The sequence below is a fragment of the Crocuta crocuta genome, unplaced genomic scaffold (assembly GCF_008692635.1).
Source record: "Crocuta crocuta isolate KB4526 unplaced genomic scaffold, BGI_CrCroc_1.0 scaffold1791, whole genome shotgun sequence".
Classification (NCBI taxonomy): Eukaryota; Metazoa; Chordata; class Mammalia; order Carnivora; family Hyaenidae; genus Crocuta; species Crocuta crocuta.
In genome coordinates, this window is record NW_027527003.1 from 64,737 (window position 1) to 80,684 (window position 15,948).

Genomic DNA, 15,948 nt, shown 5'->3' on the forward strand with positions numbered 1-15,948 from the left:
CCCCACTGCAAGGTCCCTCCTCCCATGCCCCTCCCTCCCCTCCAAACCCCCACCTCTCCTCCCTGCTGGGTCTTCCTCCCCCTCCCCCAGTACTCGGCCCCTCCCTCCTAGGCCTCCTCCCCACAGCCCCTCACCAGTAATTTCTGCTCCCCACACAGTTGTTCAGCCATTCGCCGTGGGGGTCAAAGTTAGACACACACTTGTTGCAGTAACTACAATGTCTGGCCTTCTTATTGCCGGAAGGAAGCATTCAGGATGAGCAGTCTGTTGGCAGTGCATTTAGGGGAAAGACAGATCAGAGGGGAGAAACAGGTGGCAGGGAAGACCAGCCCCAGGCGGGGTACCTTCCCTCAGACTGTCTGCTCACGGTGCCACCAGCTCCCACCCTGAACCACAGGCCTCCCTCGGCGGCTTGCTGAGCCCTCAGTGCCCTGGATCGGTGAGGGGCCCTGCGTGTCTGAGGGACACTGCTTCTCCTCCAAGGAAAGCAGCACCAGTCAGCTGCGCGGAAGCAGAAAGGCCTGGGGAGGGCCCTGCCTGTGCACAGCGTGGGGCGGGGGCAAGTCCACACGGCAGGGGCAGTGCCCTCGGGGCCGCCTGCCCCCACACCCTGGGCACTCACACCGTGACTTGGCACAGGTGGCAATACTGGCTCTGGATGGCCTGAGCGTGTACAGAGTGGTCAAAAGCAGGCAAGGCTCAGCGTAGTTCTTGAGCCTCACAGCAGCCTCTGCCAAATCGATGGAAACTTCCACCAAGTGGACCACCAGATGGAAAGGGAAAAGTCACCTGGGCATGAGTGTCAGGAACATGTGGCAAAGGTGCCCACTCAAGGTGGCTGCCAGTCAGCGCTGCGGGGCTGTGCACCCGGCCATCAGCCAGGACACAGGACAGCTCGCTCACACCCCTGCAGCCAACAGAGCCCCCCAGTTCCTTCCCCCACGAGGACAAGATTGTGCTGGATAGAGGCTCTCCAACTAGAAGCAGGACCCTGGAGGCACCTGCTGGTGGCCTGGTGGCACGGACCCCAGGCTTTACCACGGCAGCAATGGAAGGCCCTGGGGGCCAGTGGCCACCACGCTGGGTGCCGAAGTCATGGGCGTTCTTTGGGCAGCAAAGATGCTCGGAGCACATGCATGGAGTGAGGAAGAAAGTGTATCATCAAGATTAAAGGGGGGCAGGTAAGGCTCACAGACCCAGTCTGCATGGCCTGTCTGGGTCCCATCGTCTCTCTCCTGCCCCCAGGCCTCTCCGGCTCTCTGGCACCCACTCCTGCCATGTCACTCAGGGTAAAACCAGGTCCTGGGACCCCACCCTCCTCCTCCCCTTCAGGACCAACACGCTGTCCCCATGGAAACCAAACAGGAGAGTTGGAAGCCGCCTCCCCGTCAGCCCTGCCCTGCGCCCCAGGACCGGGGCTGAGTGGGCGGCTCAGGGTGCATAGGCCGGGCTCCAGCGTGTGGCAGGGAAATGACCCAGCCCGGCAGGCCAAGGCCACGGGTGCCCCGGGTTCTGCAGTGATTTGACAGTGGTGGGGGTTTCTGAGCAGGGGGCTGGGCCACTGCTCAGTCCCGCAGGAAGCCCCCGTGGGGTCTTCCTCAGGCCCTGCCAGCCCGCCTCCACACGGGCACGGCCCTGCCTCCACGGAGGCTCCGTAAGAAACACCCACAGTGCGCTAGCCCGAGCGGGAGGTTGCTTCTGGCCAAAATGCTCATTCCTCCTTCACCCTCCAGCTTCTAGGTGACAAGTGCAGACCCAGGGCTCAGGCGGCCAGGTGACGGCATGAAGGTGATGGAGACCCAGCCCTGCTGCTGGGGGAGGGGGCAGGAGGAGGGCAGGCGAGAAGGAGCCGAGGGCACAGAGGATCGGCCCAGGCCAGCGGTGAGTGGAAGGTGGCTGAGAACCAGCCGGGCCCTGGGGGACCTGCACGGGGGACGGGACTGACCAGATCCCTCAGCGCCCCATAAGGGATGCGGTGACCCCAAGCCCATCCTGTGGCCACCGGACCCGCAGGGCTGGGTATGGCCTGAGCCTCGTCTGCACTGCTGCTGAGCAGACAGAAGCTCCATTCCAAGCAGGGTGTGGGGCCGGGTCAGGCTCTGCTGTCACTGCTGGAGACACCCACACGGTGCTGGCCTGTGGTCCCCGCACATGCTCCCAGAAGCCTGCGGGCGCTGGCCAGAGACAAGCACTGTTTGTGTGGTTACTGGGGAACAGGAGCAGGTCCTTAGCAGAGGGGTCTGGCCCGGGACAAGGCGATGCATCAGGAAGGCTAGCGGCACCCAGGTGCGGCCCCTTCCTTTGCTGCATCAGAAACAGGGGAGTAGAGTGCCGAGCACGGGGTCCTTTGCCCCCATGGCTACACTCAGCTCCCTGGTGGCCAACTGCAGAGCCCACAGGGAATGGAAGCCAGCCAGAACCTAGCACAGGGGGCCAGCCAGGGGCTCCTGGAGGAAAAGGCATGCAAGTGGGCCTGGGGCGCTCTCTGGGCCCCAAAGCAGGCAAGTGCTCCGAGTGCTCCCTGGACAGAGAACACGAGGCAGCTCAAAAAGGCCCCAGAACAGTCTGAGCTGCAGTGGAGACAATGGAGATAATGGATTATAACCCAGAACGCAAGCAAACCCACAGTCAGGGACAGAGGTCAGGATACACACACAGAGGGGCAGCTGGAGGCAGGGAGGAGGCCAGGACCCAGCCCTCCCCAGAGCCGGCCCCCCGCCTGCACTGAGGACCTCTGGCTCCAGAAGGAGAGTGCTCCCTACACGAGAACGTGAGCTGAGCACACAGGAGGAAGCGTGGAACTGGGAGATGTTTCACAGTCGTGCGAGATCTCAGCAAGAGGGCAGTTCTGACCAGGACGCCGTGGGGACGGGCGCCAGTGGCCTTGGTGCTGGGCCGGAGAGAGGAGACCCATCACCGCATGCAAAGCATGAATCGTGACTGGATTCTGGGTTATAAAAAACCCAACAAAGCAGGTTTTGGGGACAACTGGAGAAATTTTGAGACGGGATACCTACGAGATTGTACAGTTTCTGCCCATCCTCTAGCCTGGAAAAGACACGAGACATGCGGGGTGACGTGGGACGTGTGATGCTGGCTTTGGAGGCCCCACCCAGCCCCCCTAACCCTAAAGGTGGGGCAGCTGTACCAGGCCCCACGCCGCTGGGTCAGACACCCTGAGGGCCCCGCAGAGGGAGGCTGGCCATGTGAGCGGCCACATGGCATTGGGGGGGGCAGCGGGCTTCCACACCAGGCCGTGGTGGGTGCCCAGGCTCACTGGTGGGGTCGGCCAGTGGTGACCCCAGAGCACGAATGCACTGGCAGAACCGAGGTTCACTGGCCACAGAGTAAAGAGTGAGGAGGGTGCAAGGCTGGCGGTGCCCACATGGCCTGGGGAGGAGCACACAGCTGCACCTGCCACCTGCTCCCCACGAGGCCGGCACACCAGCCCCATGTGTCCCTGACTCCCACCCACGTGGCCTGAAACCTATTCTGGTGACATGTCTGGAGCCTCTTGTCAAGGCTGCCTTGGGGTTCGCAGTCCCCACTGGGGCCCGTCTTGTGGCTCCTAGTGGCCGGAGGGCTTTCTCTCCAGCCTCTGCCACTCCAGGCCTGGCCATCGCCTGCCAACAGACTCATGTCGCAAGAGGGGCCACCATCATAATCACTGTCTTCCCCGGAACCCTGGCGTGGCTCACCCACCAGCTAGCCTGACCCTGTCCATTGCAGACCTGCAGACAAGTGGGGTCCACATGGGACACTCTGGACCCTGAGACTGAATGACATGTAAATCCCTGGGAGTCAGCCTTCAGTCTCTGAGCCCTGTGATCCCTTTGCAACTCCTTCCTGTTGTCCTGGCTGCCTGCCTCACCCCAAAGCCCCTCTACCAGGGGCCCCAGACACATTATCCCCGCACAGATGGAAGGCGAGTGACAGACACTCCTGTGATTTCAACCCGGATGCCACAGCAGGGAGCTGCACAGAGAACAGACATAAGGTTCCAGGCACTGGGGCAATGGTGGGCGTTTGGGATGAAGAGAGGGGGAGCGGGGGCCACAGAAGAGGGTGCAGACCTGCGGGTGACTCAGGTGTGGGGGACCAGCAGGCATGGCAGGGCCCTGAGCCAGATCTGGGGGAGGGCCTGCGGGGAGCCTCCCTGGGACAGCGGGTGCTGCTCCTACAGTAACGGGTACACCATAGGCGATGAAGGTCCAGTTAGGCCGCAGGAAGGGGATGAAGATGCCGAAGTTGGCCAGGGCAAAGATGAACAGCGTAGTCCACGCCAATGCACAGAATGAGTGCAGGGGTCATGACCAGCAATTCACTTGGGACAGGTTGGAGATTGGGGCCTGTTTGTCCCTGGCTTCTGTCACAGCCCATCTCTGGCTCCAGAGGCACAAATCCATGTCCAAGATGGGAGGAGGGTCAGGCAGGCACGGACTCCTGAATGACCTGCGAGGCCAGGAGCACCCTGGGACTGCTGCACGCGGCCTCTGGGGCCGAGGCGGGCGGGGGGCTCTCCTAGGGGATCCAGGGGAGTTCTGAAGTCTGCCCAGGCCACAGCAGTGATACAGCTGCACAAACACTGTCCAGCGCACCCCCCAGTGTGGGCATGGCTGTGGCCACCTCCAGGGATAAGTGCACAGACTCATCAGAAAACAAATCACATGCAGAAGGAACACCCACATCAGGACGAGGCCCTCAGCCCCGGGGAAACTGAGGGAAAGTGTGCAGGATAAGCAGACCTTATGGCCACGTGATCCTCTTATCTGCTGAAATCCTCAGGGAATCTTCTGCAAGTTTCCCTTGAGCACTGAACAGGACACCATGTCCCCAGAGAGTTCTACTGCTCCTGCTGTAGAACAAAGGCCTGCTGACCAAGGGCTTCTGGGGCCTCTGGCCACTCTGGGGTCACCCAGGTCGAGCTGAGGGTCTGGGAGCATCCCACGTGAAAGGCAAGGCCAGCACACCGGGGGTTTGGGCACAGCAAGGAACCCTGTGTTACAACATGACTCCCCAGTGAAAACAACATTCGGATGGAAACATGGGCCAATGAAAAGCACGCTTCCCAAAGCCAAATCCCACCAATGGGGAGGTGGGTTCTAGGGCACAATCACAGACCTCAGCACAGAGAGGCGAAGCAGGGATGCAGGAGGAAGTGGGAGTGCTGTGGAGAGGGCGGCAGTAGAAACACGCACCTCGTGGAGTGGAGAGGTGCGGAGAGGACACACGGGCACAGGGAGGGCGTGAGGAGGGTGCGGGTCGGCCCAGGAGCCCCCCGTACTGGCCAGGACGGGACACGTTCCATGGGGCTTCCCAAGACGGAAATGGCATCACTGACAATGCGTGGAAATGCTGAGACTGCAGCCAGCCTTGGATTTTATGAAATTTGAAACAGTGGGAATTTTCAAGCTCAGAGTAGTTTGAACCTGAACAGACCCAGCCAAAGCGTCCCTGGAACCGAGCTGAACTGCATGTGCAGACGCAGGGTCACGGCTTCAGCACTCCTTGGGTGTCCCTGGAGGCTTCCCCGCAGCCGACCTCAACGTGGCACCAAGGGCAACACTACGCAGGAGGTGAGCCCACCATCAGTCCCTAAGTGGGGCCACGTCTGCACGAGTGTGAATACACAACCATGCATGTGGCCCAAGCAGCGGCGGTGGGTGGCACACACTTACAGTCCCTGGGAGCCAGCGTGTCGGGCACTGCTAAAGTCGGGCCCCATGGCCTCCACCACTGTGTGGGCTCTGGTGAGACGGGGGGGCTGGAGAGAGAAGATGCAGGTGGCCGCAGGGTGGTAGCCTCATCCCTGCAGGTGCTCGGCTTGCACACCTGCTCAGCTCTTCTAGTTCGGGTCTTCTCTCTCACAAGCTCTCACCAGGAAAATTTACAGTTCCCCAAATATGCTCGGGCTCCCGCCTCCTGCCAGGACCTGACAGCATTGTTAATGAGGGCTCCGAGAGCGCATGAGACACTGCGCCGTAACATCCGTGCACACACTCACACACCACACATGCAACACCCATGCACAACACACATACCACACATGTGACATACCACACACACATACACCAAACATACATCACATACACACGCAACACACACAGCATAGAGACATACACATCCATCACACACGCACAATACACGACACACACCATGTATACAACACACACACAGGACACACACACTCATGCACATACCACACACACACACACCAAACATACAGCACATACACACGCAACACACACAGCACAGAGACATACACATCCACCACACATGGGACATGACACATGACACACACCATGTATACAACACACACACAGGACACACACACACCGAACATACAGCAAGACACACAGCACAGAGACATACACATCCACCACACACGCACGACACATGACACATGACACATGACACACACCATGTATACAACACACACACAGGACACACACACTCATGCACATACCACACACACACACACCTGTACAGCACATGCACACACAACACACACAGCACAGAGACATACACATCCACCACACACGCATGACACATGACACACACCATGTATACAACACACACACACTCATGCACATATCACACACACACACACACCTGCACAGCACACATGCTGCAGGCAGAACAGGTTTTCTGGACTCATTTCTCATTCCTGACCTTTCTTGTGCTATTTTGTTGGCCTGGAGCCGGGTCTCCCCCCCCCCCACCCCCCCACACACACTTATGGCCATCTCTTGCCTTTAAAGCCCATGCTGGCATCACTCCCTAAATGACCTCCCTGACACGCCACCAGATATGAGCTGGGCCGTCATCTACTCCTTCTGAAAACACCGTGACTGGCCCTCCGTACTCAGGCCGTGGGAAGGGAACCTCATGATCTCCCTCCTTGGCAGACTCAGTGGGGCCTGGGTCCACTCTTAGCCAAAGCTCGGTTCCTAATGTTTGTTTTTCATCATCCCTAAAGGTTTAGTCCATGATTTGGTGCAAGATGTGTCGTTTCCATGATGCTCCAACAAGGCCATCGTCACCTCCACTTCCCCAACACAAACACAGCTGACTTTCAGGAGCTCTGCGCAGAGGCCACTGCACTGGCCCAGAGTGGCTGTGGACGGAGGCAGGCACTGTAACCGCTGACCCTGCCCCCAGCCAGGGCCTTCTGCCGGATAGATGCCGCCATGCCATGCTCCCTGGGACAGGGCGTCCTGGACGCAACTGCGTGTTAATGAAATCTCAGCCTGGCAAACGTGACCTTCAGGACCCTGACACAGGTCAGCCTCCAAATCACTGTTTTGTTCTGTGTTCTGCTTGGGATACGCAGAGGTTACGCTTCTGAGTTCTCAGCTCACAGCAGAAGCAGGAGATACCTACCTCCTGGGAGACAGAACCCGCTCTACTTCCTGGTCACAGTCCCGGCAGGACAGAAAAGCACAGGCTCGCGCGGCACAGGCCTAACTGAGGAGTACCAAACCCAGTTGCCGTCGTGGCAGCAGAACCCAAGGCGCCTCATAAAGCTGGGTCGGCCCTGCCCCGAAGGCCCCTGTGGCCAGGGGACAACCTGCAGAGAAGAGGCGGGGGCCCCAGACAAGCTGGGCTGGCAGGCAGCACCTGCAGGCTGCAGGCCACGTGTGGACCTGAGGTTTGACTACAACACCTCCCATGGCAGCCCCTCAATGAACAAGTGGTGTGTCCCGGCTCCCAACCGCCTGCTTCAGGCAGGATGTCGATCCCAAAGTTCCTTGCGACAATCAACCCATTGGCCAATTCTACTCTGGGAGCCCAGACTTGCACATTCCCTCCAGGTTGCCTCGGACACCATCACCCTGAGCCTGCCCCCTCGGGGGTCACAGAAAGGCCATGGTGCTGGGGAAAAAGTCACAGAAAGGCCAAAGAAGAGGCGGAGGTGAGAGACCTGTGGACAGTGTCTTTCCCAAGGATGGCTCAGTACGGACACCCCCTTTTTCTGCCTCTCCCCTCAGGGTTTCGGCTATCAAGTGCAGGAGTTTTCCACGGCCCCCATTTGACCATCTCAGATCCTGTTCCCCTCCTGAGTTGGGGCACAGCGTGAGCTCTGCTGCCCCCGGCACCACACAGCTCCCTGGGACACCTGCTCAAGCCTCCTGCATGCACTGAGTGTGCCTCTGCTGCCCAGCACCTGCAGTGGCCAGGTGTCCGCCTCCCACCGGGCAGCTGGGACAGGGCCAAGACAATGAGAAACATTGTGGATTGCAAGGCCATTGGGCAGGGGCCAGGGACCAGCTTGGAGGGAAGCTTGTGTCGCCAACACATGGTCAAAGTGCTCTACTGGAGAGCCAGGAGACCTCTCTGCTGGCAGGGTGCTGGGCCATGTGGCTGATGCTGAGGCCAACCTCTGGCTGGGGTCAGTCCGGCTCCATGTAGCCTGCTTACCTGGGCTTCCACATCAACACACATCCCTTTGGCTCCACACACTGTGCTGAGATCTCCAGGAGCAAAGGGTAGACGGGGACGACCGGGACGCTTCTGGCAGCCCTGTCTGACCACAGGTGGGCAAGAGGAGGTGGGGCCCAGGATGTGAGGTGTGCTGGAGAATGAGGGTGGTGGGGGCTGGTAACTGGGCTTGGGGAGTGGGCAGAGTGGCTGCCCCCTATGGGCCCTGCACACCAGCATGTGCCCACGGGCAGCCCCGGGTTGGCAGCACAGCTCTGCATCCCAGGAACGTAGGAGTCAAGGACTCCCGCGTCCAGTCCTGCCATCCACCACTGTCCACAGCACACGCTCAGAGACCCAGGGTGGATGACAGGCTGCCTGACCAGGGTCTCAGACCCCCCAGAAACCCAGCCGTCAACACAGCAGAGGCCGCAGATGGTGGGAGGCCCCGGTGACTGAACACAGTTCGGGGCAGGCCTCCCGCAGCGCACTCACCTCTGAGGCCACGTCTGACACCAGCATGCAAGCTAGGCGGTGAGGCTACTTCTCCCACCGTCAGAGCTCAAGCTGCGGGAAAGCACTCTTTACAGCACTTGAAGGTTCCATTCGGTACATGGAGACAGCAACGTCTCGGCCTCTTGCACAGAACATGCCTCCCCAGATACACCTGTGTGCAGGCTGCTGGCCCCTCACTGGGGCTTTTTCTCAGGCCTGTGACCTCAGCACCTGGTGCCCTGCCACCGCAGGAGGTCACCGGGGAGTGGGCTGGGGGCGGCACTATCCCAGGGCCCCCCAAATCTGCGGGTGGTGGGGTCTCCTGGCTGACTGGGAGCCGTGGTGACCTCATCCACTCACACCTATGAGAAATGAGCCTCCCAAAGACACCTTTTTGTTCCGTGAGAATAACTTCAGAAGCTACAACATCAGGGCCCGTTCACCATGAAAACACTAAGACACAGACCTAAAAGCAGAGCCATGACCCATGCCTGGGGCGATCTGGACCTTTCCCCACGCATGACTGCGGGCCCAGAAAGTCTCATGGGACTAAACGTGGCCCCACTTTGCAGTCCAGTCTCGTCCCCTCCCCTCAACATAGACAGGCTCATGTTTTTAAGGCTCTCAGAGCACTCCTATATGTGATCCTCAACCTACCGGACAGGAAGGTCATTCATAAGCTCTGTCGTGAGCCCACCTGCAGTCCTGTGGTGTGCACATCTAAGCACCCAACCCCCAAAGGGTTAGCACTGGGGCGAGGTGGGCAGAGACAGGAGGAGCAAGGTGGAGGGTAGGCGCTGGTACTCACGTGTGCACACATATGCACAGACATAAATGTGCACACACACTCACCTGCTCACACATGCACTGGCACAAATGTGCATGTGCACACGTATACACCACACTCAACAGTGTGCACATGTGCTCACACATACACTTCACAAGTGCACTGACACAAAGGCACATGTGTGCACCAACACGATCACACATGCTCACATGTGCAGACATAAACGAGCATGCTAACATGCCACGTGTGTACTCTCGTGCATGAGCACAGACACAAGACTGCACAAGTGTGCACACTCCCCCTCGCTGGTCTTGTTCTGAGTGTGGCTTCCAGCACAAAAGAGCAGCAAGATGAATCCCCGTTGTCCAGCACTCCGCCCAGAAGCCCCTCTCCCCAGAGAGTCAACGGCGTGGTCGAGGCGCTGTGGCCCTGCTGTCACACGTGGTCAGTGGGGCTCTGAGGGACACTCCCCCTCGCTGGCCACCTTCCCAGCCACTCCGACCACCAAGAGCATCCGTGAGACGGTTCTGACCGGGATCCTGCCAGCTTCCTGGGGCAGCAGGCCCTGGGAGGTGACCGGAGCCCCAGGCCCCCCTTCGTGGCTGTGACACGCCCAGCAAGGAGCAGCCTGAGCCCTGGAGGGGCCTGTGGCAATGGTACGCTGTCCCTGGGCCCATACGGACACACTCTAAGTGCAGCACCCCTGGAAACCCATGCTGAAGGTCTGGACAGACGCCAGCGGTCACGTTGTGTACGATTTCACCTAAGATGCTCAGAACAGGAAAACCCATGTATGCCAAAAGCAGAGCAGGTTGCCAGGGGCTCTGGGAAGGACGGAGGGTGGCTGCTGATGGAGGTGAGGTTTTCTTTTGGGGTGATGGAGATGTTCTGAATTCAACACACGTGGTGACAGAACACTGTGAATGTACCAAATATCTTAGAAAACTGCACAAAATGGAACACAGAAAAATTCTCAAAACGTTAAAGACAAAAAAGACACATAAGTGGCCATTGAGAGAATGTCAAACAATTGAAGGTGCAAAGAAATGGGTTCATTTGTAGAAAATGTATTTTTGTGTACGTTGCAGGGAGGGAGGGGGATTCATTGAGAAAATAATGGTCAAATGATGTCTAAACGTGATGAAACCATAAACTCCAAAACAGAACCCAATGAGAAACAAATGCACCCCTAGCTTGGCCATGCCTCTCTCAGGCAACAGCACAGTAGACCGTCAGCTAGAGCAGCAAGCATCTGGCCTTGAGGGCAGACTGCATTCGGACACACACGTAGGGCAGTTCCCGAAGGAGCACGTGCTGATCGTAAAGCAAGCGCCGTGAATTTAAAAGACTGAAACTCTAACTCAGGCCAATGCTCAGTACAGCAGTGAATTTGATCTAAAAGAAAGGCATCTACTATTGAAGGAAGATGATTAAGAAATGAAAACACTTTCTATGTCACACATGAAAAGCAAACAATCCCGTCCTGCTGTTCCCCTTTCTCAAATTACCTGCTTTAAAGTCTGATGATCACAAGACAGTATGGTATTGGCACAAAAACAGACACATAGACCAATGGAATAGAATTGAGAACTCAGAATTGGGCCCATAAGTGTACAGCCAACTAATCTTTGACAAGCAGGAAAGGGTATCCAATGGAAAAAAGAGCCTCCTTAACAGAAGGTGCTGGGTAAACTGGACAGCAACATGCAGAAGAACGAAACTAGATCATTTTCTCACACCATACACAAAAATAAACTCAAAATGGATAAAGGACCTGAACGTGAGACAGGAAACAATCAAAACCCTAGAGGAGAAAGGAGGAAACAACCTCCTTGACCTCCACCGCAGCAACTTCTTACTTGACACATCCCCAAAAGCAAGGAAATCAAGAGCAAAAATAAACTATTGGGACCTCATCAAGATTAAAAGCTTCTGCACGGCAAAGGAAACAACCCACAAAACTAATAGGCAACCAACGGAATGAGAAAGTTCGCTGCAAATGACATATCAGACAAAGGGTTAATATCCAAAATCTATAAGGAATTCACCAAACTCCACACCCGNAAGTCTGATGATCAATTTCTGGCCTAGTGCTTTACACAGGGATGTTTTTCCAGTTCCCGGAGGACCTGTGTTTTTCAGTTAGTGTGGTAACAAATTCCTTAAAACAACAGTAGTTTCATTATCCACAGCACACAAATCAAGCAGAGCTCAGAGTTCCGAATGCTATTACTCCAAGGACTGCTGGGTAGCTCGCAAAGAAGCCCGCTAGCAGCGCACGTGCTATAAAATACTAACATCACACTTCGCAAGGCTCTCCTTTTTCTCCCAGTTGACCTCAGCCCGTGTTTCTGCTCTCAGCTTCCATGACCCAACACAGCATCGCCCCCCGGCCTGTGCATCCCCTCAGCGTCCAGAGTGAGCACATTTCCTGGTCTCCGTCCGCACTGACACCCTCCCTGTCCCCACACATCCTCTATAAAACCCACTCGCTAACGCACCTTGTGAAAGGCCAAACAGCTTTCATGAGAAGCATCTGGACTAAGGCACTGAAGTCTGCCATTTCTGCAGCGCACAGCATCCCCGGCTTTCACCGCCGCCCACACTAAACCAGAAGAGCAGCTGGCGAGGCCCTGCTCATACAGCCCCCTGGCCCACGCGCCACCGAGCAGGACGCCGGGCAGTAGCTGAGACGGCCAATGTGGAGGGACAAACGCATCTATCAGAAAACGCAGACACTTTCACATCTGATTTTCTACAGGCATTCTTGATAATTAAAGAAGAAACATATAACCAATTCTAAATGGAAAACGCTCTGTTTCACTAATCAAAATACCTACTGACTGCGTGCTTAGAACCCAGTATCAGGACAATACGGTGACAATATCTGCTGTTTAAAAGCACTGTTTTGGGGGCGCCTGGGTGGCTTGGTTAAGCATGTGAACCTTTATTTTGGCTCAGGCCATGATCTCAGTTTGTGAGATTGATCTATGAGTCAGGCTTTGTGCTGACAGCATGGAGCCTTTTTGGGATTCTCTCTCTCCCTCTTTCTCTGCCCTTCCCCCATGCATGCACTCTCTCAAAACAAATAAATCTTAAAAGAAAGACAGTTTTGTAAGACTCCACAGAAGCATATAATCTTAACTGGTCTGAGAAGCTAATTACTCTGCATTCCCACCTCACTATTATTTGGGCATTCTCTCGATTTCCTTCTAACCAGTAACATCAAGAAAGAATCCAATGTTCCCCTCAGAGAAGATTCAGGCAGAATTTCAGCGAAGCACGGATGTTGCAATTTAAGGTCACAAAGCGAAGCTCCAGGAATACAACAAAAATGTGAGGCAGTTTCTGTCCTAAGGATTGTAGTGATCACTTAGGGGAATTAGGCAATTATTTGAAAAGTTTAATCATAACGTAGAAAGGTCACAAGGCAGAGACCAGGCAGCTGCCAAGTGAAGGGTCAGGTGGCAGATGCCCAGAGTAACGGGAGCTGGAGTGGCTTCTCAGGGAGGGGACAGTCGAGGACAGCGCTGGCTGCGTCAGAAAACAGAACTGTGACTCCTCGAAGGCCAATGGGACAAGTAAAAAAGCCTGAGCTTCACTCACACAGATTATATGGTTAAATAAAGAAAACCACACATGCTCTTACCATGAGGCAGCACCACCCTGTTCCAGGCAATGAGACTGCTGTCGATGCGTTCTTGTCTGAAAACAGTAAGGTGTCATCACATCATCGAGGAGCTGAGCGAAGAAAGGTAAAATGCACATAAAGGTGCAGACAAGGCAAAGGTTCCCACCAGAGGTGCTGCCAGAGCTGGTGCCCGAGGAGAGGGGACAGGTGCCAGATCAGCTCTCAGAGACTGGCAGCGCCAAGTGCCAGATGCCTCATAAGTTTTCATTTTGGAAGAAACTCAGAACATACGTGGCCAGATTGGCTGCTGCTACTCTAACTGTACAGACACAGAGGACCCACAAAAGGACTAGACTTAGCAAGGGATGAGTGGGCTCTTCCCTCTGGGATCACACAGCAGCGGGCAAGCCACAGCACATTCACTCAGGACAACAGCCAAGACTGTGGTCACGCAGCCTGGGGTGATGTGGGGATGGACTTCTGGCATCCCCCACAGCATGGGGGACCCTTCCCCTTGAAGAGGGGTTCAGACCAGCCACCTCTTGCTTGGACCTGCCCACCTGTTCTGTCTGCCCCTCGGCCCTGCCTCCTCATCCCAAGGGGTTAAGAGCACAATGCAGTGAAAGCTGTCCCTTCATTCTTCACCCTCCCCTTCCTCCCCCACGGGACAGGTATCTGGGACATGGGCTTCCGGGAGCCTGAAAAGTTCCCCAAAGCCTATTTGGGTCATGGTGCTCCAAGACGCTGGAGAGCAACACAATACTGATCATATCTCAAACAACCAGGCCTTCTTGCAAAATAACACAGCAACTTACATGAGATTGGACTTCCACCTCGTATACCAGGCTGTCCATACCAAAGCCCATGGAATTCAGCTGCAGGAGGAAAACAAAAGCCCAATATTTGGAAAGCAAGCACTACACTGACCACAGAGGTCTGCCCCGTACTGCTGATGCTCTCTGTTGTACCACATATAACAGGCTGAAGGTCTCATTACTAGGAAGTTAAATTTTTGAACTTTTTCTTAAAAGTTTAATTTTTCTTTAAAGATGCAAAGTACCTGCCAGTCCCACAGCTTTCGACAGACAATAAAATGGAGTACAGGGTTACTTTCTCATCACGTGACCACATACAATTACCTGTTGTGGACCTGCACAGAGCCTGCCCCACCGCTCTTCCGCACCAGCCAGCACTTGGGTGGAGCCAAGGCAGGTCTGGGCCAGCAGTTGGGGCACCAGATGTGAACGCTGAGGACTCCACCTGCTAGAACCATGGCAGAGTCCACAGGGAAGCCCAGAAAAGGCAGGAGGAAAGAAGGGCTCGGGAGGTGATGATCAACTGGGAAGGAAAGAACACCTCCAGATTCTCAGCATCATCTCTGAAGGAACCACCTGAAGGAACACAGTCTTATGGTGGAGATCCTTATTTTTACCCTGTGATATGCTCTCCATTCCATAAGAAATAAAACACCACGAAAGCCTACCAAAGAGATGGACGAATACAATCTCCTGGGCTAACTTGCTTGGACAGCGCAGGCCACAGGCCGACTCTAACGTCGTGTCCTGAGTGCGCCACCCCCTCCAAGGCCTACGTACCTGCAGGCAGGACCCATGACTCGCTGCCGTGATGTTGTCGGTCTCCTCCTCCAGGGTCTCACTGCTGGGGCCACCCTTGTTCAGCTGGAAGATGTGAAGCGCAATCGTGCAGGCACCCAAGTCAATGGGCTGCAATGAGAAGGAAAATCAAAATAAACTCACACAGACTGAAAATAACCCCCTTCCCAGTTCTAGTTATAAAGATTACATTGTAAATCCAAAAGTTGAACTCGAATACACAGAATGTTAGAAACTAGTTCTTAGATTAGGTAAAGAGGCTGTTACGTTCAGATTCAGTATCAACTCTTTTTAAAATGTTTCTCTCTCTTCCCTTTTGTCTAAAATATCACTTTATTGTTCTTTGTATCATGAAAGTTACATGTATGTTGAAAACATCCGAACAATACAGAAAGAAGATCGTCAAAGTCTCCCATCCAACCTCACACACACAATGGTCTATAACGCAGCCACATGTACTTGACCAAAAAGGATTCGATCACATAGTTTTCTAACTGTGCCTTTCTCACTTCTTTTTCACAGCTATGACATATTTGGTGTGATTATATCATTTACTTCGCCAATCTCTGACAGATAACTAGGATATTTCAAGTTGTTAGCTACTATTAATGATGTGTATAAAAAAACTGCCCACGCATTTCCACAAAATCACATAATTATGTGTTCAGACAAATTCCTCTAGGTGAACTGCAAAGACGAGAATGTTAAAGTGGCTAATCGCCAGCACCCATGCCCTCCAATTAGGCTGCATTAATCTGTCCTTCCTCAGTAGCATGGAAAACACTTCTGCTTCCTCCAGGCTGTCCAGAATCAAGTATGGTGCGTTAAACTGACAAAGCCACAACTGTTAGTATAAGAAAGGGGAGGTCCACGTTCTAAGTAAAATTTTAGTGCCAAACCAATGGTTCCAAATTGATTCTTTGTAAGACACGAGCCATGCAGATAGAGGTGATGCGTCAGACACTCTGGGTTGTTTCTATAGTGACAAAATGCCCCAACGC

General features: G+C 55.1%; 1 protein-coding gene across 3 annotated transcripts in view; it reads right to left on the reverse strand.

Annotated features, from left to right (window-relative positions):
• LOC144219960 (uncharacterized) overlaps nucleotides 1-15,872 on the reverse strand; it is a 23,712-nt gene extending 7,840 nt beyond the window's left edge. For 2 of the 3 annotated variants that reach the window (XR_013331855.1, XM_077750394.1), the window contains exons 1-3: nucleotides 14,930-15,872; nucleotides 14,150-14,209; nucleotides 13,353-13,444 (exon numbers count right to left, since the gene is read on the reverse strand). Coding sequence is in view for 1 of the 3 variants with exons in the window: in XM_077750394.1 (XP_077606520.1) it covers nucleotides 13,353-13,444; nucleotides 14,150-14,200 (143 nt within the window). In the remaining 2 variants the exon portion in view is untranslated. The remainder of the gene's footprint in view (nucleotides 1-13,352; nucleotides 13,445-14,149; nucleotides 14,210-14,929) is intronic. The other variant, XR_013331935.1, reaches the window with a different exon arrangement.
• Between the last annotated feature and the right edge of the window lie 76 nt (nucleotides 15,873-15,948).